Source organism: Cebus imitator, unplaced genomic scaffold (assembly GCF_001604975.1).
Source record: "Cebus imitator isolate Cc_AM_T3 unplaced genomic scaffold, Cebus_imitator-1.0 Scaffold70, whole genome shotgun sequence".
Taxonomy (NCBI): Eukaryota; Metazoa; Chordata; class Mammalia; order Primates; family Cebidae; genus Cebus; species Cebus imitator.
The window spans coordinates 6,524,744-6,549,455 of NW_016107385.1; the positions used below are offsets into that span (position 1 = coordinate 6,524,744).

The 24,712-nt window shown below is 38.3% G+C and overlaps 2 protein-coding genes across 3 annotated transcripts; one reads left to right on the forward strand and one right to left on the reverse strand.

Moving 5' to 3' along the window:
* Positions 1 to 357: 357 nt before the first annotated feature.
* Positions 358 to 23,927, reverse strand: NAA30 (N-alpha-acetyltransferase 30, NatC catalytic subunit). 2 transcript variants are annotated; one of them, XM_017531063.2, is made up of 6 exons: positions 23,775 to 23,927; positions 22,737 to 23,505; positions 17,725 to 17,848; positions 13,592 to 13,647; positions 13,036 to 13,102; positions 3,604 to 3,729 (listed from the first exon to the last, which is right to left on the reverse strand). In XM_017531063.2, the coding sequence occupies exons 2-5, from the start codon at positions 23,502 to 23,504 to the stop codon at positions 13,085 to 13,087; spliced, it is 966 nt and encodes a 321-aa protein (XP_017386552.1). In that variant the 5' UTR covers position 23,505; positions 23,775 to 23,927; the 3' UTR covers positions 3,604 to 3,729; positions 13,036 to 13,084. The 2 variants fall into 2 exon arrangements, with proteins under 2 accessions (XP_017386551.1, XP_017386552.1); XM_017531062.2 differs by lacking the exon at positions 13,036 to 13,102 and having other exon boundaries at positions 358 to 3,729; positions 23,775 to 23,926.
* LOC108306229 (40S ribosomal protein S15a-like) lies at positions 14,538 to 15,233 on the forward strand. Its single transcript, XM_037739466.1, has one exon. It carries the CDS (start codon positions 14,790 to 14,792, stop codon positions 15,180 to 15,182), a length of 393 nt encoding a protein of 130 aa, XP_037595394.1. The 5' UTR covers positions 14,538 to 14,789; the 3' UTR covers positions 15,183 to 15,233.
* Positions 23,928 to 24,712: the final 785 nt, after the last annotated feature.

Here is a 24,712-nt window from a genome sequence, read left to right on the forward strand (position 1 = left end):
CAGAGAGTGGCAGTGTACAGACAAAAAAAAGTAAATTAAAATAAAAACTGTCTTAGAAATAAACTGCTATGAAACAGACTAAAAAGATAAACTTTTGACTGAACACACAAAAAATGTACTGATATCTGACATATGAGTTGACTGAATACTTTCAGGAAAATCAAGTTCATGTTGTTATTTTCACATCTGTCACAACACAAAACAATGATGACAATTATGTAATACTTCTTCCACATAACTCTTAGATGAGAGGCAGGAAGTGGGAAACAGAATATATTGCTTGTTGCTGTTTTTCTTAGTAGGTAAAAGCAAAACAACCCAATCACAAAATGCACACAGCTATATCTAAAAGAAAAATGCAAACACAACTTAACCATACTTTATTTGACTGCATCTTATTTAGACAGCTTGCACATTTCAAATCCCATTAAATCTCTCTCTCCAAAAAGATATGGGACAATAGAAGAAAATTATGCAGCAATATCCAGTCAAACAGCAGTCCAATATTTTGAGATACACGTGATATTTTATAGATACTCAACTCATATCTGACGTCAATATAATTTATGGTTATGTTTTTACAAACCTGAAAGCCCTGTGACATTACAGCACTCATTTTAGTGATGTCATGGTGCACTGAAAAGTTACTCTGATGCACTACCAATTTGATTTTATCTATACTCCTGAAAAGTGATGAACTTCATGATTTTTAGACACCATAATAAATATACACATCCAGTCTTAGACATGTCAGCCAGTACCATAACACAGGGCAAGGTAAAGTTAAAACATGAAAAACAAATTCCTTTACATAGATTTGTCGAGCAATCTGGGAAAGAGGCAGAAAATATTAAAATCAATTTTTTAATAGTAATTTTTTCTTATTTTGCTGGTTTCAACTTCAAAAACTACTGTCTGGTTTCTGATCTGTGGACTTTGCTAAAGTAGGTTCATCCCAATGTACAGGAAATTATAATGAGCCCACACATCAAAAATGATAATATACCCGTTAGCTTCTTCAATACTAACATATATAGCTTCATGGTAGCATGTATAAAAATGTTCAGCAGTACCAACTGCCAAACCAGTGTCAGTGGATAGTACAGTCAGTCCTAAAGAGGCAGCACCCCATTAAAAGAAAGTTGCACCAATTTTGCTCAGTTTTAGCCAAGTGAACCCATGCTATCAATTTCAAAACTGTTTTAAGCTTATATAAGAAAACTAAGAGCCTATTATCAAAAAGTCAATTAATGTTTGCTGCTACTTCAACCTAAATGGAGTCTTTCTGTGTTGGTGCTGGGTTATCATGCTAGAGGTTAAAATTTTATTACTTAAGTAAAAAAATTTTTGCATATCCAATTAAAGACATAAGGCATACAGTGACATTCAACATACACCAAATATGGCAACCATCTGACTTTGTAGTCACACAGTTAATGTAATGTTACAAACACCCAATCAGTTCAGTCCAGCAATTTTGGAGGAAAAGATCAGTATGATGGTTTCATTGACAATCTGGCAAAACACAAAAATAGTTGAGCCAATGACCTACCATCTGTCTACTTTACAACCATCCCCATTAGTGATTCAAGCAAATATATTTTCATCAACCATTACATATCAACCAGCAAGTCCAATATAAAGGAGTGAAATAAAAGTTGATGACATAAATATGTTTTAGTTCAATTTCCTTCATATTAAATAACAGAAGCATCACTGTGGTTGGTATTCTAAATGCTAATGCCTAAATGAAGTCTGACCAAAAACATACTGAAAAGCTGAGTACTGTCTGGTTACCATATTTTTATTATAACCAGTATTCTGCCCATTAAACTTTCAAAAGCAATATAAAATGGAAAAAGTTGTCTTTAAAAATAAGGAACTATAAATAATCCCACCAGCAGAAAGTTTTTATTTTCAAATATAAATTGTGTATCTTTATTTTTAAAGTATTTGTTACCATGTTCACTTTCAAAACACTATACTGAGCAAAGAGCAGCTTTCCTTGGAAAAAAAAAAAAAAAAAGCAACTAACTTTCCTGTAAAGGGGCCTTTACCAACTGCTATAATGGAGGTAGGGCTTTTAAAAATACAGTAATTAGAGCCACAAAATATATTCCAAACCAAATCCTGGAGCAGACGTACAGCATATTCAAATGAAAACAACAACAACAACAACAACAGTTTCCTACAAACATTTTCCACAGAGAATCTTTTTTCTTATGGGTACCTAGGTTTTCCAGTTAAATAAATCATCTGTCACAGTTTTAATGACTCAATTGAAAGCAATTAACTTTAAAATTTGTTACACTGCACTGATTGGCCAAAACACAATGTAACTAATAAACACCATGGCTGTTAAGAAAACCCATAGAACTCATTCCAAAAAAAGATTTTCATTTCCCCCATTTGTTTTTCTAGCAGAAGAAAAGCAAAGCTCCCCCAAGAATTTGCTCATACAAGTGAAAATAAAATAAAAGCAGCTTAAAATGGATACAATACACCTTGAAATTTATGTCCAAGACCAAGAACCTAAAGTGAAGCAGTTTAAGAAATGAAAGCGATGTAAATCCAAATCAAGTGGGAAAAACAAATTCAGCTACTTTGTAAAAGCTGTTCTTCACAGCGTAGCACTAATTCTGATTAAATAAAATCACACTAATTTACACTAATTTTCTATTCTTTTCCAAAACTTCCCTTACTCTCAAAAGAAAAAGTGCATCTAAAATCCAGCAATTCCCGGCTCCATCAACTTTTCTCATCTCTTTTGAGCCATTTCTCAATTTTACAAGTAGATTCAACTTGCTACTGTAAGGAAAAAGGGAATTCTAACGTAAACCATTCTGTCATTCACCTGAAAAAAAGTATCCAAATTATAAAAATCTGAAATAATTTATTATCAAATTTAAAATTTAAATAAAAACAAAAGTTTGCTTGCAAAGGCCTTGAAGAAAAGGAAAAGATAGCATGCATTCAAAAACTAGAGATGAAGACAAATATACTTATCTACACAGGCACTGGCAGACAAAATTTAATTGTTACCTTTACTCATTGTAAGACATACCCCACCCTACATTTTTTTCATTCACTAATCACTGAGGTACCAATATTCAAGAATGGAAAATTTAATATTGAAAAAATAAAACCTAAAACTGAAGCATTTCCTTCACCCCCTTCAGAAAACTAGGGCAGGTTTTGTGTGAAATGTTAGTATACTTAGAGACCTTTACAATCCACATTGGCTTTTGCAAGGAACAAAAATTATGTTCCACTTACTGGTTCTGTGATAAAATGATCACTGTGTAAATAACATTGTCAGCAGACTTTGCAAATGAACACATTAATCTTGGCTATCAACTGGCACATCTTGTTGGTATCAAAAGAACTCCTGAAGTTTAAAATAATCTTTTAATTCAGAACAAATGCGCCATGCCAAAGTGCAACAAATATTGTGCGACACTCAATGAGACACTGACAGGTAAGAGCTGTATGGAAATTACTAAATCCACCTGCAAAGCAATTCTGTACAAATTGCATTGCATGCAAAGGTCGACTCTGTGTGGTTGAAAGTTGTTCCTTGATGTCAGTTTCTCAACGTAGCCACAGTTTAAGTCGCAGTGCATCAACTCCATTTAAATAGTATCTGAACAGCCTCTTATCTCGAACAAAACCAAGATTCTCATAAAGTTTCAAAGCAGACTTATTTGTTATTTCGGTTTCCAAAACAACCTTCAAAGAAACGAGAAAAGACTAAGTTATAATTACATAATTTGAAAAATCACTTACCAAGTAAATAATTTTTTAAAAATCATATATTTAAAAAATTGATAGTGAAAACAGTAATATACAGAAAGAACTCAAAAACAGTCATCAAAATTGTAATGCTATATTTGGGTCAAGGGCTTGGAGGATCAATGGAGATCTATCTTCTGTCCTGATTTTTGTGATGTTTGAAATCTTTAGCAATGAGAGTATGTTTTATACTAAAACAAAGATTACTTATTTCCCGGTGGGGAAAGACAAAATAACTAAAGATGAAAATTTTAAAAATCAACAATCAGAAAAAAAGTACTGGTTTATTTCCTTAAAATAATAAACCATATTTTATATAAACTATTATTACTATAATAATAAGCTACTCAGATTGACTTCCAACTTCTGTATTTTCATTAACATGTCATTTTTCCTGGCAATAACTACCCTATTTGTCTGGAGTCTAGACCAGAGTCTGCAAACTATACACTTTGGGCCAAACGTGCCTGCTGTCCATTTTGTAAATAAAATTTTAGTCAAACAGCCATGTTTATTTGTTTACATGATGTCTGTGGCGTCTTTCTCAATACAAGGGCAGAGCTGAGTAGTTGCCACAAAGACCTATGGTCCACAAAGCCTAAAATAATTACTATTGGGCCTTTTACCAAGAAAGTCTGCTGAATCCAGACAAGAGGTATTCAAAATGCTAGAGTGTGCTAGCATTTCATAGAGGTATTCAAAATGCTGGGTCCTTCACCTGAAGGACCTGTTAAAACAGAGTTTATGAATAGCTTTTGGAGTGGAACACAAGAATCTGCATTTTTAACATTTTTAAATTGCCAGATGATGTTGCTGCTGGTCAAGTGACCACATTTCGAGAACCACTGGTCTAAATAGCAAAGCTCAAGAGGAACACAGTATTAACTTTCATTTGCATCTTCTGAACTATTACTGAGCCAATGACCCTGAAAACAAGGAATAATTGATATTTTTGAAAACTGTGATTTTATTTTGTCACCCTCTGTAACACCCTCTACCCCATCTTTCCAACTTTTACACACATAGCTCTATTTGCCTTTTCTATTGATTCTCAACCTATTTCATCGAGAACTATCAACATAGTGAGCCACAGTTACTGTTGGAGTGTTATAACCCTTAAGTGTTTGAAGTGGGGTGAAAATGGCAAAGTATAATTAAACAAAGGCCCAAGTGAAGCATGAGTCTCTTCCTGTTCTTTCATAAGCTATCAAAAAGTCAGATGAATGCAAAGAGATGCAAATAATAGAGAAAAGAAAGTACCTCAACTTATAGCCAAAATTGAACTCATAATCTGCTCTTCCTCCACAATTCCCTTATCTCAGTAAACAGGATCAGCATCCCACCACACCAATGCCTCAAACCTGAAACCCAGGAGTCACCTTTGAAACTTGTTCCTCTCCAATCACCTATAAGCATCCAAGCACTGAGTACTGTTAATTCTCCCTCTTAAATCTCTCTCAAACTGGTCCTCTTCTTTCCATGCTCGATACTACCACAGTCCAAGCTCCCATCAACAATAATTACAAGAGCCTCCTAACTCAAGAGGTCTCCCTTTCTCCGTAAATACAAAGTTAGGGTGATGCTCTTAATTCCCTACTTAAAACTGTTTATTGATTCCCTTTTGTCCTCAAGAGAAAGTCCACATCTAAAAATAATATCAAGAGACATAAAAGGTCCATCAATAAATTGGCCTCTATCTGCATCTTCGGCTGTGCATTAGGTCTCTCTCTCTTCTTGCTTTCCATGCTCAACATGGAATTTTCAGTTTCTGGAACCTACCATGATCGTTCCCACCTTAGACCATTCAAATAAACTGTTTTTTGTCTGGAAGAATGCTCTTTCTATCCTCCTATCTTTTAGCCCTAGCTTGTCATTTCCAGATTGGATACAGTGCCCATTTCTTTTTATATTACCCGGCAGCACTCTGCACTGTTCCTATGACACATTCTTATTCAATATTGGATGAGTGGTATGTCATCTCTCTGAGCTGGTAAGCCCAACAACAGCAGGGACCAATGCTAAATCTAAACCTTTAAAAGATCTAAAATGAAGTAATTAATAGTTCAGGATCAAGCAAGTAAATATGCTCCTAAGAAAACCTAAAATAAAAGTTGTAAAGTAAACAAACTGGTTTAGGGTAAGTCAGTTTATCTCTGCCCTTAAAAAAAACACAATTTGGCCAGGTACAGAGGCTCATGTCTATAATTCCAGCACTTTGGGAGGCCAAGGCAGATCACTTGAGCCCATGAGTTTGAGACCAGCCTAGGTAACGTGGTGAAAATCCAACTCTACAAAAAACTTAAAAATCAGCCAGGCGTGGTGGTGTGTGCCTATAGTATCAGCTACTTGGTGGGGGTAGAGGTGGGAGAATCACTGGAGCCCAGGGGGTTGGGGCTGCAGTGAGCCGTGATTGCACCACTACACTCTAGCCTGGCAATAGAGTGAGACTGTCTCAAAAAACAAAATACACACACACACACACACACACACACACACACACACACACACACAAAATTTGATTTCTGGTAATGTATGTCATACTATAGTCTGTAACACCACAGTCTGGTCAATATAAGTTTTCAGTTTTTAACAATTCTCTTGGGTAATTCCTGCAATTCTGTTATTAGGTCCAGCACCTAATTATACCTAAAATGTTAAATCGAAGCAATTTAATATGAGAATTACTAAAGTCACAACTCAAAATTTGGAATTGATTTCAGAGAAATAAAGAGTGAAAATTTCAAAATATAACAGCTAATATTTATTGGAGCTGTACTATGTGCAATGTAAAGCATTCTACATGTATTATACAGCTTTATTTTCACAACAGCCGTATTAAATCAATGTGGTTATCCATTTTACAGATGAATAAAACTCAAGGCCACCAGTAGAGCAAGGACAGAACAGAGTCCAATTAAGAACTAAAGCTTAATAGTAACTACTCTACTGTACCTCCCCCTTGATTATTTCCCAAAGTAAAGCAAAGTAGCAACTGGAATATCCAACCTACTTAAGACAAGATGAAAGGGATTCTAAGTCCACTATCATTAATATTTAGCGATCTACAATATTCCAGACACATCTAAGGCTACCACCACTACACAAATACACACTTGAGGTGTGGTTAAAAACTGAGTTCAAGTTTGTTTGCATCCTAACAGATTAATAAAACAAAGCTCAATTACATAGAAAAAAAATTACACAAAGGTCTAACCTAGTTAAACTGTAAAGATTCGCCTGGCACACTCATATGTTCTAAACAAAGAGATTCTTTGGAAAATTACTTGACACAACAGAAAAATGCCAGGATAAATTAACTAAAATTAACTAATTTAATTCTAAATTAAATTCTCATAAACGTAATAAAAGAAAATCTAGATTTATATTAGAAAGGCAGCATAAAACTACTGTTTAAATCCAGATTGCATGAGTATTACACAGGAAGGCAAAAGATAATTAGGTTATTTTTCTCCTAAAGAAACTTGACAGAGTTGAATTCTACTTAACAGAGAAAAAAAATTACAGTGAAATTCCACTGTCCCTCTTAGCAATAGTAAGAAACCATTATCAGGACAGGCCAAACCATTATAAAACATTACTGTTTAAGATAGTATTTCTAAATACTGTATGCTGGAAGCTCCTGGAGGGCAGGCTTGTTCACTGCTAGAACTTTAGTGCTGGCACTTGTCTGGCACCTAGAAGCCCTTCACTGCTATTTGCTGAATGAACAACAGTACTGCTCTTCACAACACCTCTTTAAGATCAGAATTAACATCATGTTGCATAGACAGAGAGAAAGACCAGGAAAGGTTAAATGTCTTTCCTACAATCACACAACTGCCAAGTGACAGAAGATAAATATGGAAACCAGGCTTCTCATACTCAGTTCTATTAGGCCAGACTACTCACCCAAAATCCTTACAGTTTAATTAACCCCACTGTATTCTGTTCTTTACCTTGCAGCCTCTATCACACCGTGAAATGTTTCCAGTGAAACTAAAAATGTTATATATATATATATTTAATTAGTAAATACATAAACATAATAAATAAGGCTAACTAAAAAGCTAAAAAGTAATCTTTTACATCACGGAGGGAAAAGAATGACTGTACCTTTTCTAAGTTATACTTTTCTAACTTAGAAAAATGTAAGTTATTTCAAAAAATAACTTAGATGTCCTTGGCTCCTAATAATCTAATTTAGGGCCGGGCGCAGTGGCTCAAGCCTGTAATCCCAGCACTTTGGGAGGCCGAGGCGGGTGGATCACGAGGTCAAGAGATCAAGACCATCCTGGTCAACATGGTGAAACCCCGTCTCTACTAAAAAAAAATATATAAAAAAATTAGCTGGGCATGGTGGTGCGTGCCTGTAATCCCAGCTACTCAGGAGGCTGAGGCAGAAGAATTGCCTGAACCCAGGAGGCAGAGGTTGCGGTGAGCCGAGATCGCGCCATTGCACTCCAGCCTGGGTAACATGAGTGAAAACTCCGTCTCAAAAAAATAATAATAATAATAATAATAATCTAATTTAGTCATTAGTGCTAAAGTGATCTATTTTATTCTTTTAATCGTACAAAATACAGTCACCTACTACATTATCCATCTAAAATTTACCAAAATGTCTTTTGCATTACCTTTATATTGCTAGAAGTAAGCAGCATTAAGTAGGTCAAATAAATCAGGTTGTAGGTAAAGTCTCGGGTTTGAATAGCAGATTGTAAACAGTCTGCAACAAGTCACATAGCATACTATTTACGGAAGAAACTGGTCAAAATAAACATACCCATCAAAAAAAGAATAGAAAGAAAACACCAAATCGGATGTGTGATATGGTTTGGCTGTGTCCCCACCCAAATCTCATCTTGAATTCCCACGTGCTGTGGGAGGGACCCAGTGGGAGGTAACTGAATTATGGGGGCAACTCATTCCCATCCTGTTCTCGTGATAGTGAATAAGTCTCAAGAGAGCTGATGGTTTTAAAAAGAGGACTTCCCCTGTACAAGCTCTCTTCTCTTTGCCTTCTCTTCCCCTGCACAAGCTCTCTTCTCTTTGCCTTCTCTTCCCCTTGCACAAGCTCTCTTCTCTTTGCCCACATAAGATGTGACTTGCTCCTACTTGCCTTCCACCATGATTGTGAGGCTTCCCCAGCCATGTGGAACTGTATATCCAATGTGGTACTCTTTCTTCTGTAAACTGCCCAGTCTCAGGTATGTCTTTATCAGCAACGTGAAAACGAACTAATACAATGCTCTAGAAAGGTAGGTAGTGAACTTTCTTCTTCTGTTTGCCAACTTTTCTGTGATGTTTATTATGGTTTTACAATGGGAAAAATGTCTTTAATGTAAATAAGCAAAAATTAGCTGACATGATTTTCAACTAAAATTATTCTAAGGCACTACACACTTAAATTCCATTAAGAAATTCGAATTCCACTATATTCTGATAATTTATGTCTGGCTATTCATATCACAGTAATCAGACCTAAACACTCTTTTTTTTTTTTTTTTTTTTTTNTTTTTTGTGAGACGGAGTCTTGTTCTGTCACCCAGGCTGGAGTGCAGTGGTGTGATCTCAGTTCACTGCAACCTCCACCTTCTGGGTTCAAGGGATTCTCCTACCTCAGCCTCCCCAGTACCTGGGATTACAGGTGCGCACACACCACACCCAGCTAATTTTTGTATTTTTAGTAGAGGCGGGTTTTCACCATATTGGCCAGGCTGGTCTGGATCTCCTGACCTCATGATCTGCCCACCTCAGCCTCCCAAAGTGCTGGGATTACAGGCATGAGCCACCGCACCCGGCCTAAAACTCTTTTAAACAAAAAACCTTGATTTTAAGATATTGATGGCTTGGAAATCAAGGCACTATTCATCATACTGATCAATCACCTGTCCATATTCTAATTTATTTACTTCAGGAAAAAAAGTACATAAATGTAAATAGCCACCAACTAGGTTGATTTTAGGTACACAGATCCTATTTTAAAATCTACATCATAGAAAACTCATTCATTCTCTATATATTTATCTTATCCTTTCTTCTGTTGTGAAACATGAGCCTGAGATACTTGTCCTAGCCACTACACATCTGGCAGCTAGAGCACGCAGGGAGTGTAAACAAATTTAAGCCAGATCAGCATACTGATAATGTATTTCTTATTCATGAAGTAACAAATCAGCTTGTTTCTTGTTTTGATGCTATAATTTTTACAACAGCTCCAAATATATAGAAAATGAAAAAAATTTTAGCTATGCTGTTTTAACATATGTTAATTCTGATATGAAGAGTTGGGAAAATCACAATAAGACAAAATTAAAACATCAATTAGACTAGGAACAGTGCCGCATTATTTAGAGAAAAACATTATCTATCTTTCGATTCTGTGATTACTAATAACTCTGGCTGAATATTCCCTAAACATAAAATGACTAATAGCAACAAAAAGCAATATAAACTTGACTCAAGGTCACAAATTCTGTAAACAGAATAGAAAGTAAAAATTGTCTGATATGCACAGTTAAGATTTCACAGAGATTGCCAAATGTATTTTTTTTTTTTTTTTTTTTTTTTTTTGAGACGGAGTCTCAATCTGTCTCCTAGGCTGGAGTGCAATGCCACAATCTTGGCTCATTGCAACCTCCGCCTCTTGGGTTCAAGCGATTCTCCTCCCTCAACCTCACGAGTAGCTGGGACTACAGGCATGTGCCACCATGCCCAGCTAATTTTTGTATTTTTAGTAGAGACAGGGTTTCACCATGTTGCCCAGGCTGGTCTCGAACTCCTGACCTCAAGTGATCAACCATTCCTGGTCTCCCAAAGTGCTGGGATTACAGGCGTGAGCCATGTGCCTGGCCAAATGTATCTCTATTAAAAGGTTCACAGATTTTAAAATCTCTATCTTTGTAAGAATATTAAAAATAGCAGAATAATCTAAGTAGTACAAATTGTAATTTAAAACCCTTCTCAAATGTCTTTCACAGATTTTCAGATAATTTGTCAAAATTTCTAGACCCTTTAAAAGAATGGAAGGTTGGTCTAACTTGATGAAAGGGAAAGCACATGAGTATTTGCCTGTTCATTAATCACTGTATTTTTGGAGATTTATCATTTCAAAGGCATTTCAACAACTTGGTTAACCCCAAAGACGACTTTTGTTTAAAAAAAAAAAAAACAAAAAAACTTACTGTGAACAAAAATAAGACAATTGCTGTTTTAGAAAGCTTAAAGTTCAGAGACAAAGATGTTAACAATAATACAAGTCAAAATTTAAAAGTGCTTGAACAAGAGAGAGAGGTACAATTATCATGCTGGAAGCACAAAACTAATCATTCAAAAAATATTTATGAAGCAGGTACTCTCACACAAATGTCAGACTAAGCACTAAGAATACAGCAAAAACAAGAAGCCATCTCTGTCCCACATTGTGGCTAAGGTACAGACACTGAACAAGTGAAACTACGTACAATAAATATTACAAAAAGAGTAACAAGAATAACAGAAAAGTGCAATCGATTCTGTCCAGAAGGATCATGAAAAACTTAAGGGAGCTGTTGGTATTTGAATTGGGTCTTAAAGACTAAAGTATTTTAACAAACAAAGGAAAACTAAATAGCCACCAGATCTTATAAAGGGCAAACAAGAGTTCATATAGCAAATTATTCATCTGAATGATGTTGGACACAGATAAGCAAAACTTTATACCAAGAAAAAGTTATTTATCCAGAGACAGAGGTATTCAAACTGCAAAAACCATCCATTTAAAATCATACAAAAGAAAAAAGTTCATAAAGCTATCCCTGATTTTAGTCTAAATATTAAGTAATATTCATTGTTTCAAAAGATAATGAATCAGCATTAGATTTTTAGGGACAAAATGAAGTTTTTCTATCATAAAATATATCAATTTATAATTTAACCTTAAGACCAAAACAATATAATAAAAATCGTCCTATCCTTCCTGAGAACTTTCAATGAAAAGCCAACACTATTCAAACATTTGATCAGTTAAGGAAAAGCACACAAGCTAAGGAAAAGCACAGCCTGCTGCACAGGTAATGACTTAGGATAGTGAGTAAGGTAACTCAGAAAAGGTTTGATCATAGGAACATAATACTCTCTAATCTTAATACCCCTGTTCACTGAATCTCTCTACTAGGCAGAAGATCAAAACATGATCTATTATCCCAAAGATTTCTCCAAGCCGTTAAGCAACTTTTGTGAAATCTGACTTTTTTTGATGAGCTGACAAGCAGTGTGGCTATAGTCCAAACACGGACCTATACTCATGAACATATCCAATCCAATTCTCTCCTCAAAATTTCAGTTACTAGTCATGTAATGGACTTTGGCTACTGCACCTTTTACATTTTAATATTAAAAGCTGTCAACAATGTGAGATCCTTTGACACCTGTGAATTACGTCTTTGGAGTAAAATTAGCTATTTTTAAATCCCAGTATGACTTAATTGTGCTACCCAATATGTCTGTAGGTCTTCTCATATAAGCACCACTTAAGAGTGCATCTGTCAGAATATAGCCTAATGTGAATGAGAAGCCTGAGAATACTCAACAGTAAATTTCTGTATTCTAACATGGAAACGTATTCATGAGATATTTGCTAAAAGAAAAAGGCAATTATTATTGCTAATAATTATTGAATAAGGATCACTTCATTTGTTTTTAAAACTATACATTCGCATATAGGTGTGTTTAAAAGCAGCAGCAATAGGCCATGAGCAGCGGCTCATACCTCCAATCACAACACTCTGAGAGGCTGAGGTGGAAGGATGACTTGAGGCCAGGAGCTGGAGACCAGCCTAGGCAACACAGCAAGACTCCCATCTCTAATAAATGGATGAAGAGTTGGTAACAATGACAGAAGGGACTTTAACAAAAACACAAGCACTCATATCATATATGCTGACTGTGTATAAATTTTGTATTTAAAAAAACTCCATTTTTTAAGTCACTAAAAGAAATTACTTATTAAGGTCAACCTTTTGAAAAAAGTTACCCAATTTCACATATTTTGAGAATTCTCTAAGGCACATCTGCCCTCTAATAATAAAGACAACTGCTACTTATATTGCTCATAAAATTACTGGTACAACTTTGCTCCTCCTTAGTCACTACTGCTATTTCAAAGACATCTATACTTCTCTAATTTATGCTTGTTCCCTTCTGTACTGTGCAACAGTAAATGTTAACATTTCCAATCATCACCAATATTTATCAAGCACCTACCATATGTAGAAACACAGTGCGGTAGGATACAAAGAAATTGTATCTGCCATCAGACCTTGCAAACAAGCTGAAGAGAGAAAATGCTCTTACGTTAATGAACAGATAGCTCTACTCTTAAAAAGTGGTTGTCTTCCCCTGCCCAACATTGTCGTTATTTAATTCTGAAAAGATTATTTTCAAGCATGAAACGTCCTCCATATAGACTGATAGTTTTACCATTGTTAGAAACTCAGGCCAATACGTAAGCAAATTACAGAACAGTCTGTAATAAGAGCTACCTTAAATAAATGATGATAAAGCCTCTGAATATCAAAATTGTATACTGAAAATGCCTAAGAGTCCACCCTCACATTCTGAAGAAATTTTAGCTCCATTATATTACAATTTGTTCTAGGTCAAAAATTCATTTGTTTTTAAATGGAATATAATTTTCCCCACAGGCTGCATTTGTGTAGTAACACTGCAATGAAATCTGCAGTAAATTATAAAATATTTATAAAAAACACCCAGTAAGAATAACACCCAGATAAACAGTATAAAACATCTAGAGACTTACCTCATCACAGTCTCCCTCAACCATGGCATATATAGCTTTCTTAACCAAGTTAGTACCTGGAATACAGATCTGAGTATTAATGAAGGAAAAACGTGATTAGTTTCTTAAAGATAACCTAAATTATAATATTCATAAGCACGGGCCGGGCGCGGTGGCTCAAGCCTGTAATCCCAGCACTTTGGGAGGCCGAGGCGGGTGGATCACGAGGTCAAGATATCGAGACCATCCTGGTCAACATGGTGAAACCCCGTCTCTACTAAAAATACAAAAAATTAGCTGGGCATGGTGGTGCGTGCCTGTAATCCCAGCTACTAAGGAGGCTGAGGCAGGAGAATTGCCTGAACCCAGCAGGCAGAGGTTGCGGTGAGCCGAGATCGCGCCATTGCACTCCAGCCTGGGTAACATGAGTGAAACTCCGACTCAAAAAAAAAAAAAAATATTCATAAGCACACAAATGTCAAATGCTGGTTTCTATCCTGAATGCAGATACACAGATTATCTCAAAATAAATGGGAGAAATTTTAGCAAGAAGTTAAAAGAAGCCAATAGAACCTTTACATAACAGTATGTTTCCTCTTGAAAGACCTATCTCCCAATATGCTCCTTTTTCTCAGACATAATTATTTGCCCCAAGCCGGAGTTTGTTCTATTATGTTTGAAAGTAGGAGGAAAGGCAAAGAAAAACACAAGATATGGTACAGTCAGAACAACCCAGGAACTCCTGTGAGTTGGCCAAAACTTACTGCATAACCCAAGCTGATCTCACCAAAGATCTTCCAAACTCCCCTGGACATAAGGCACAAGACAACTTCATCAGAACTGCTGTTACTCACAGTGAGCCCAAGACCCTAGGTCGGTTCCTATAAACTTTACACTGAACACCATGAAGTCTGGCACTCCCAATGATGTCAGTGGTATGCCTATAAATGTCTAGCAAAACATATGCTAGAGTCAAATATATCTGGTATATTAAAAGGCAAAAAATTTGCCAAATCTGATTTTAAGAGAAGACAAATTTTATTTTAAAATTCTTAGGCTGGGCACGGTGATTCACATCTGTAATCTCAGCACTTTGGGAAGTTAAGGCAGGCAGATCGCTTGAGGCCAAGAGTTCGATCCCAGCCTCGCCAACATGGCAAAACCCCATCTCTATTAAAAATACAGAAACTTCTTTCCGCCATCTTTCTGTGCTGCCACAATGGTGCGCATGAATGTCCTGGCTGAGGCTCTCAAGAGCATCAACAATGCCAAAAAGAGAGGCAAATGCCAGGTGCTTATTAGGCCGTGCTCCAAAGTCATCGTCCGGTTTCTCACTGTGATGATGAAGCATGGTTTCATTGGCGAATCTGAAATCATTGATGATCACAAAGCTGGGAAAATTGTTGTGAACCTCACAGGCAGGCTAAACAAATGTGGTGTGATCAGCCCCAGATTTGATGTGCAACTCAAAGATCTAGAAAAATGGCAGAATAATCTGCTTCCGTCCTGCCAGTTTGGTTTCATTGTATTGACAACCTCAGCTGGCATCATGGACCGTGAAGAAGCAAGACGAAAACACACAGGAGGGAAAATCCTGGGATTCTTTTTCTAGGGATATAATACATATATTTACAAATAAAATGCCTCATGGAAAAAAAAAAAATACAAAAAACTGGACAGGCACAGTGGCTCATGCCTGTAACCCCAGCATTTTGGAAAGCCGAAGTGGGTGGATCACCTGAGGTCAGAAGTTCAAGACCAGCCTGGCCAACATGGCAAAACCCTATCTCTACTAAAAAATACCTGGCCAGGCGCAGTGGCTCACACCTGTAATCCCAGCACTTTGGGAGGCCAAGGCAGGTGGATCACTAGGTTGGGAATTCGAGATCAGCCTGGCCAACATGGTGAAACCCTGTCTCTGCTAAAATAATACAAAAATTAGCCGGGTATGGTGGCAGGTGCCTATAATCCCAGCTACTCGGGCGGCTGAGGCAGGAGAATCACTTGAACACGGGAGGCGGAGGCTGCAGTGAACTGAGATCATACCACTGCACTCCAACCTGGGCGACAGAGCAGGACTTCATCTCAAAAGAATAAATAAATAAGCTGGGCATGGTGGTGTACACCTGTATGGGAGGCTGAGTCACAAAAATTGCTTGAATCTGGGGGCAGAGGTTGCAGTGGGCTGAGATCATGCTATTGCACACCAGCCTGGGTGACAGAGCAAGACTCCATCTCAAAAAATAATAGTGAAATAAAATAAAGTTTTTATTTTTGTAATTTTTATAATTTCCAAACCACACATATGAGTATGCGTGCATTTTACGGCCTAAACAAAGTAAGTCTGAAGGCCAGGATGCAACCTTAAAGCCACTGGTTTCTGCCCTCCTAACAAGCTGAATAATTGGCTATAATTTATCATGAGACCTTATCAGTGCTTTTTAAGGCATCAAAGGCTCAAACTTCGTCCATAAAACAAGCCCAACTCATTAAAAATCTTAGTGGAAAGCTGTAAAAGTGTAATAAAGTTGGTTAAACCTAACATATTAAATAAACCTACTTATAATTACTTCTAATGACACCTAGGACTGTGGGAGACAGTCTTAGGTTGGACAATAACATACATAGTTTTTAAAAAAGATAAAAGTGACAAAACTGCTAATGGTTAAATACTGGTACAGGTATTAAACATTTTTTGTCAATGCTTAGCTAAAGCACATTACAAAATTTGACATGCTTAGACAATTGCTTGTCTACCCAATCCTCCATCGTGAACAGCCAGCCAGTAAGTCCTAGAGACTAGAAGAGTGGTTCTTTTTTTTGTTGTTTTTGTTTTTTTTGTTTTGTTTTGTTTTTTTTTTTTGAGACGGAGTTTCGCTCTTGTTCCGCAGGCTGGAGTGCAACGGCGCGATCTCGGCTCACCGCAACCTCCGCCTCCTGGGTTCAGGCAATTCTCCTGCCTCAGCCTCCTTAGTAGCTGGGATTACAGGCATGCGCCACCATGCCCAGCTAATTTTTGTATTTTTAGTAGAGACGGGGTTTCACCATGTTGACCAGGATGGTCTCGATCTCCTGACCTCGTGATCCACCCGCCTCGGCCTCCCAAAGTGCTGGGATTACAGGCGTGAGCCACCGAGAAGAGTGGTTCTTAATCATGCCTATATCACAGTCACCTTGGAAAGCTTCAGCCCCACCTCTGACAAACAGGATTCTCAGGGTGAGGGGCCTAAATACGTGTTTTTAAACCACCAAGATGATTCCAATGATTATAAATCATGAGTGTTAGATTAACTAAACATGTCAGGAAAAGCAGACCCCCCAACAAAGAATCAAGTTTGGGAATTATGAGAAACAATCAATTTTCGTCTCCTGATCCTTCCGGAATTACAGTATATGGTTGATGACTGGCACCAAGTAATGATAATTTCTCCATAAATTTGGCTTGACTGAGGTCCATTTAACCCAAATACAGAGAAGTAATTGAAGGCTGGGATGAAGAACCATCATAATGTAACTATAAACTGCAGTATTTATTGTGGTACTTAGTATAATGCAAAAAATTTTGAATGTGATTTTTAAAAATCTGGGGGTGAAAACTGATCATCAGCTAGTCGTTAAAAAGAAAAACTCTCAGGCCGGGCGCGGTGGCTCACGCTTGTAATCCCAGCACTTTGGGAGGCCGAGGCGGGTGGATCGCAAGGTCAAGAGATCGAGACCATCCTGGTCAACATGGTGAAACCCCGTCTCTACTAAAAATACAAAAATTAGCTGGGCATGGTGGCGCACGCCTGTAGTCCCAGCTACTCGGGAGGCTGAGGCAGGAGAATTGCTTGAACCCAGGAGGCGGAGGTTGCAGTGAGCCGAGATCACGCCATTGCACTCCAGCCTGGGTAACAAGAGCGAAACTCCGTCTCAAAAAAAACAAAAAAAAAAAAAAAAAAAACAAAAAAAGAAAAACTCTCAAAACATTGAGAAAAAAATTTCATTTTAAGAACTTTTAAAATACCATTTTGAAATTAAAAATTAAAACCACCTTAATTTTCTTCCCTTAGTTTCACTTTCATTTCTACATATTTACATTTAAGTCTTTTGTTTCAAACCACAAAAATGAAAGTAGCTTAGCCATTTCTTCCGTGAAATAGTATGTTTCTTACCAATGCCATTTCTCCTGTATTTGGAATCCACGGCTAACATGGCTATATAACCTCTGCGGAACATCTTTTTGTGCATATCCAACTTGCAAACGATGGCACCTACACACTCCTCCCCTACCATGGCCTTAAAAATAAACAAACAGTTAGGAAGAATACATCACCATCAGGTACTGCACAATTACCCAGAGAAAACAACAACCAACCATTCATCAGCATTTTTGACAGGGGAAGAGATAATGGAAACGCTTGCAAGAGAGCAATCGCAGACGTTTCAAAATTCTAAATCCCATAACTCCTTCAAATGTTCTATTCAAAATTTCTCAATATTCTTTAGAACATGAATTTTTTATGCTTACTATTAAAGCCTAAGGAAAAAAGACAATATTTCCAGGTAAACATTCAAGTACTTTGTAAGATTACACACAAGGTGCTTATAACCACAGTTATTTGCCACAAAGACCTAAGTTTCTGGAAGAAGAAATAAATAAATAAATTATTATAAAGAAAAAGTCTATTCATTAGAACATAAAATATTGTAAAACTTGCCTATCAGCACAATATAAATTCAAACATATTCAGTTAAATTTAATAATAATGGTCAAGCATGGTGGCTCATACCTGTAATCCCAGCATTTTGGGAGGCTGAGGTGGGCAGACTGCTTGAGCTCAGGAGGGGTTTGAGACCAGCCTGGGCAACATGGCAAAACCCTGTCTCCACCAAAAATACAAAAATTAGCCAGTGTGGTGGCATGCACCTGCAGTTCCTGAAATAGGAGGATGGCTTGAGCCAGGGAGGCAGAAGCTACAGTGAGCTCAGATCGTGCCACTGCACTCCAGCCTAGGTGACAGAATAAGACCCCATTTCAATGACAGAAAAATAAAAATAAATTTTATATTTTAGTGCAAGCTGGATATAATACATGTTTACACCTGAATGGTGGATTTTGATCAGAAAAATTAAAATTTTTCAGAAAAAGCACTGTTTATAAGGTATTACTTAGATCATACATAAGAGCTTTTTGCTAATATACATAAACATACCATGATTTCATTTTTAGGATACTCCTGACAGTGTGGATAATGGTCATAAAGCTCTCAGAATATGTATAGTTCAAAATCAAAGGTTTATGTTAAAAGCTTCAATTTTACAGAACTTTCTGTTTTAACAAAAATGTACAGATTTCCAGAGTATTAAAAGCTACATGTTAAATCCTAATCATCCCCCATTTTCATAAGATTTCTAGTGTTACCATTGAAAATGCTTTTTCAAAATTCCAATGCTGATTAAAAAGAAAGTTCTAGTAACAGGGTATTTCTGGTAAATATAAATAGGCAAAACCTCCAACTGTTTAAATAATGTGTCAGTAGAAAGATTTCCATAAATTAACTTTCCAGAACTATTTCAACAACAGAAAGCAGAAATGAGTTAAAAAATTAGTAAGTAATGTCCAATTTATACTTAATACATATTTTAACATAAATTTGTTGTGACTTTTTTAGTCTGTCATTCTGTAAATTGATTAAAAAGCCTTCTTTTAACTGTGAAGAAATCTTTTAGGCAAGATAATTCTAATCTATTTCACGCAAACCTCAACTAGGTCGGAAAAATCCTTTTGAAGGAATATGAAATTCAACAACCCACACTAATTCATTTCTGGTTTATCACACATTCCAAAACTATTTTGGGTCAATAAAACCTTTGAAATAGTTATTTCTTCTTTTTTTCCTCACATCAATCTTTTTTTTAAAAATGTTTAAATAAAGACCTAAAGTATGCACAAAAATTGCCTTAAACAACTCTGAAAGCTTTCTGATTTGAAAATAACTCACTTCAAATATATGTGTATACAGATATATATAAATATATATATATATATATACATACATAAAATAATCACAGACCAAATGGCATATTTAAAAGGGCCAGAAATAATTTGGCCTGACCTCATAAACTAGGCTTATGTGAAATGAAAACCTATATCAGACTGATGATATAAACTATAGAACAGCTACACCTTATTTAAAATCACCTGCAAATGAGGAAAAATTAAAACCATTAAACACAACACAACTGAACAGTACTTTCAATCTGAACAGGAATTTCAAACAAATCTTTGTCCTTTGAGCATGGAATAAGAAAACATTATATTAGTTCATTCTTAAGACCTGATTTCTTCCTAATTCAGAATCTGTAGGAGCAAAAATCAAGCTATATACATTATCTAAAAAGTCCAATATATCATACACCATTATGATGATATTGGCAGAGAAGACCAATGCTGTATTTTTTTTCCCGATAAACTAATCATGAATATATGGTAAAAGAATCATTAAATTGCTTGTCAATTTTTCCAAATAAAAGCTCTGCACATACATTTAGAATTCATGCTAGTAAATGTGTTTTTTCAAGGATGGGAACTGAAAAATCCCTATCAAAATTAAAACTTAACACTACAGGGCCAAAGGATTGTCAGTCTATAAACTATGAAAAACATAAAGTGAGAGATTCCCAAATTCTGGAACACTACAAATAGAAAACTGGAGGAAGCCAAAAAGTTAAATTTAGAGCCAATAAAGGGAAGTACTATGTTACATTGTTGACAGTAAGTTTAAGAACTTCAAAAAAGTATCAACTGAAAAGATTACTATGAAAAGAGGTAAAGATAAAGTGGTTACAGAGTAACTGAAAGTGTCTTACATTTGTATTGTACTTTTTAAAATATATCTTTTACAATTAGGAAGAATCATAATAAGCTGTCATTTTTGTTAGTCAATCAAGTATTGGCAATTTTGTAACGTTCAATCCCATATATTCCACTGACCCATTGCAGGTTATCCATGGAAAACAGGAACATTTTGGAGGTTTCTAATCTATTGAGATTGATGTTTGTAAGGGCAACTGCCCCTTGAGAAGATAACTTTGTGACATAATCTTCACTGAATGGATCAAGGGTATGTCATTTTTCAGGTTGTTACCATAATGAGAGGCCAGGAGAATTGGGTTCTAGCTTTACTCCTGTCAGTAAATATCTGGAGATTTAAACATTCTAAGTCACTTTGGTCCTTAATTTTTTTTTCAATCAAAACAAAACAAAACCTAAGTTAGGCTAGATTATCTCTAGGATCCCTTTCAGTTCTAAAATGATATGGTTTAAAATAAACGTACACATTTACACATTTGTTTTTTTTAAAAAATAATTTCTATGGGAGACTTAAATTTTAAAGTATGCCAAGACAAAAGCTTCAGTTCTAAATGGTCTGATTGTTTTTTCACTACTGTTTTGTTATTGTTTAATACCTCCTGACTCATACTTGCACCAGTAAATCTTACAGGTCAACCACTTGTGCATGTCTTAATTTCTTGATATTCAGAATTTAATAATAAACAAACGAGCTACTGAAAGCTAACATACACACAGCTGGGGAATTGGGAGGGTTCTACATAAAATAAAAACTAAAGTTTACAAATATCGTTGACCAGAGTCTAAAATTGGAGACAAGCTGAGAGAGGCCTAGGTAAATATCAGGACTCAAAAGCTGGCTAAATATCATATACAAAACTAGTTCCTGGAATGGACAGAAAAACATCTACTTCAATTTAAAATGTGATTCAATCATCTACTTCTGTGGTTTAACTTGCAATTAAATCTACAATTTTCAGCAATTACAGTGGCATCTGATATGGCATTTATAATAGTGCTATAAATCATTTTCTCCTATTTATTGATATAGACGTCTTAGAACTATTCTGATACAATGCTTAGAATTCTGAAAGAGCAATTTTCAAGAATATAAAATAGTACCCACAGTTTAAACAAATGTACTGAAGTTTAAGCAAAGTTAAAACAGAAAATAGAACTACCATTATCTACAATACCCAGGTTATATTTTCAAATTACCACCAAGTTAGAGAATCAAAAAAACAATTAAGTATTATCAAAATATCTTGAAGGGAATTACTAAGTGAAACTAAGCCAATGCTAAAACATTAAGTAATGATGGCTTTTCCCTTCACATATTATAAAATATTCCTTAAAAGCATGTCATCTTTTTAGTAAAATTCAACAGAAACAATATGCTTGTAAGCACATGATACAAAGCATACACCTGCAGTCAACATTTAAGTTAAAGGGTTCATACAGACTGAAGTTGGTTAATATTATTTTGAAGAAATCATTGCTACTGCCAATACTATGTAAATTCTTAAAAACTGTCCAAAAGTCTTTCACTTAAGTGTAATATTATTGTCAATTATACTCTACACAAGCCAGTGTTACTAGTGTTTAGCCACATCTACAGTTTCTTAAATCAAAAAAAGAAAAAAAGAAAAAATCACATTGGTAACAATTTCACACTTAAGTTTTCTACATTCCACAAAAGGGTATTTTGCTCGAGTTTCAGGAGTCTTTCAACCACCAGAAGTGTTAGTAGCGCTTTCTGCAATGGAGTACCAGAAAGCTGGCTGGTTACAACTGTTAATTGTCCCGTTGAAGTAAAAGGAAGCAATCTCCATAATTACTGAAAATGCTTGTAAGATTTAATTCTCCAATATGGCCACACCAAGTTTGCTGACATTCATGTTCGGCAAAACATGTTTATGCATACACTCTTCCCTGATTACAGTTCTAATTCAGAGACTAATAAGGCCTGTATCCGAATAGAACCATGTTCAAATTAAATGACTGTAAAGTGTCTGAGGATGAGGGCGGGTAACTAAAGACAGTTAAACACGATTACAATCTAATGTAAACAAGACCCCCACCCCAGTGGAACAAGCCAACATACAGGCTTGCTGCTGTTACACTACTATCACGTTAACCCGAATCTTGAAGTCTTACCTTCAGAACAGTTTCATTAAATAACTAAGAATGTGTACACGCACTTGACGTCATATAATGTACCATGATATGTGCAGCAGGAGATATCCAGTGCCACACTCTCGGCCCTCACTCCCGACCCCGCACGGTCTAGATCTCTGCTGGGTTCACCCTCTTTTCATTCTGTCCACTTACCAAGAAGCACAGCTGTGGCCAGTTGTGGATAAAATATCTATAGGTATAAATGGAGTAGGGTTCGGACAGATCTTTGGTGATCAGTCTCATGATATCGGGCATTTGTAGCTCGGATTCATATCGGACGTATCGTATCGTCCGATCCTCCCCAGGCTCAACCTCCCTGCCCGAAGGGCTTCTTAAGCTGCAGCCGGCGGTCAGGGACGAAGACAGCAGCCGCACCTGCTCGTCGTCGTCCTCCTCCTGCTCGGTGCCCTCGGCCAGTCCATTGCGGGCCGCCGCGGGATCGCTCGCCGCCGCTGCCTCCGCCGGGCTGGGGACCGCAGTTCTTGCGTTATTAGGGAGGGAATGGGGGGGCCTCTCGCCCGAGAGTACCCCGGCTCCTTTTGTTGCAGTCGCTCTGGGGCCTCCGTCAGGGGTGGCCGTGGTCGCGGCCACCTCGGCTACGCTCAGGACCTTGCTCTTGAGGGAGGCGGCCGCCCGGAGGTGCCGCAGTTCGGGGCTAATCAATCCGTTGAGCTGCTGCTGCTCCTGCGGCGGCTGAGGGCAGCGGAGGCACGGATGCCCCTTGGTCGCTGCCGCCGCCGCCTCGCCGCCCGCCGGGCTCCTGCCGCCGCCGCCTTCGTGCTCCTCGTCGTCCTCCTCGTCCTCGCTGCAGCAAGCAAGGGCGGCCCCGGCCGGGAAGGGGCAGCGGGGTTCGGCCGCCGCCGGGGCCGGAGGTGCTGGTGGTGGGAGGAGGCTGCTAGGCCCAGGCGGTACCTCCGCCATCCTAGAAGCGACACAGAGCGAGAGGAGAGGCCATGAAACCCGACCGACAAGCGCGGAGTAAAGGGGGCGGCGAGTGGGGGGGCGGCCGTGGTGGGGGGAACAAAGGCAGAAACCGTCCCTCACGGAGCTGCCCCCCCAATTCCGCGCCGCCCCCCCGCTCTTCAGCACCGCCCAGCTGCTCAGCCGGCCACCGTCCCCTTCCGGCCGGGCCCACCCGCCAGCCCTGTCAACCGCGGCGCGGCCCCTCCCCGTCCCCTCCTCGCGGCTCACCCCGCACCGGTCCCGCCGCCGCTGCCACCACTCCTCTTCCTTAGCCACCGCCGCCGCCTCCTTCCCCGCCGCAGCCGCCTCCACAGCCGCCAAGGCTCTCGCTCAGCCGCCGTCGCCGTAAAGCGCCTCGGCTGTTACCCCGGGTAAAGTTTCCTGGGCCTGGCTTTACGACACTTCCCTGCCTGCCGGCTGCCCAGACCAAGGGAGAGGGGCGTGGAGGGAGGTGACCTGTGGAGGGGCGGGGACGAAGGTGTCTCCTGCGATCTCTCGGGAAGGCCGCGTGCTAGTGGGTGGGGCTGTGGGGCCGGGAAGTTGCAGAGGGCTTTGGAGTCACAGGCTCCCAAACCCATCCACTCGGCTTTGGGGCTCCGCAACCCGCAGTACTTGCCACGCGGGGCCGGGGCGGGATGGACCCGGCAGGAGCTCCCTGCTTCAAGTCCACCGCCCACTCGGAGCTGCGGCGAACCTCGCCAGTTCGGGGCCTGTGGAACCAGCCATTTACAAGTTACCTAAAAATATCTTTTAAAGCTGCACAACGTTTGATGTTTGCCCCGACTAGGGACAAGGAGGGTGGGGGAGAAGCGGTTAAAAATGGAGCAAATCAGGGAAGCGGATCCTAAAGGAAAGGAAGCCGTGAAAATACGGGATGACTGTCGAAACGTGGTTGTTTGCAGTGTGAATTAAGTTCAGCTGGCCCTTGCCACTTTGAGGCAAGGGAGTCAGCCCTCTTCCTCCCCCTTCTTACTCTGTTCCTCGCGCCCAGTAAAATTGGAGACAAATGTGACTAACAGGTGTTGGGCAATTGCGAGCACACCTGGAGAAGGGTTAGAGCGAGATGGTGAAAGAGAGTGACTAGGGCTAAGAAGCACATTCCTAAACTTGTGACACGAATAGGTTGGGAAGCGCTAGTTAGGTGGCCTGATCCTTCCTCCCAAGTG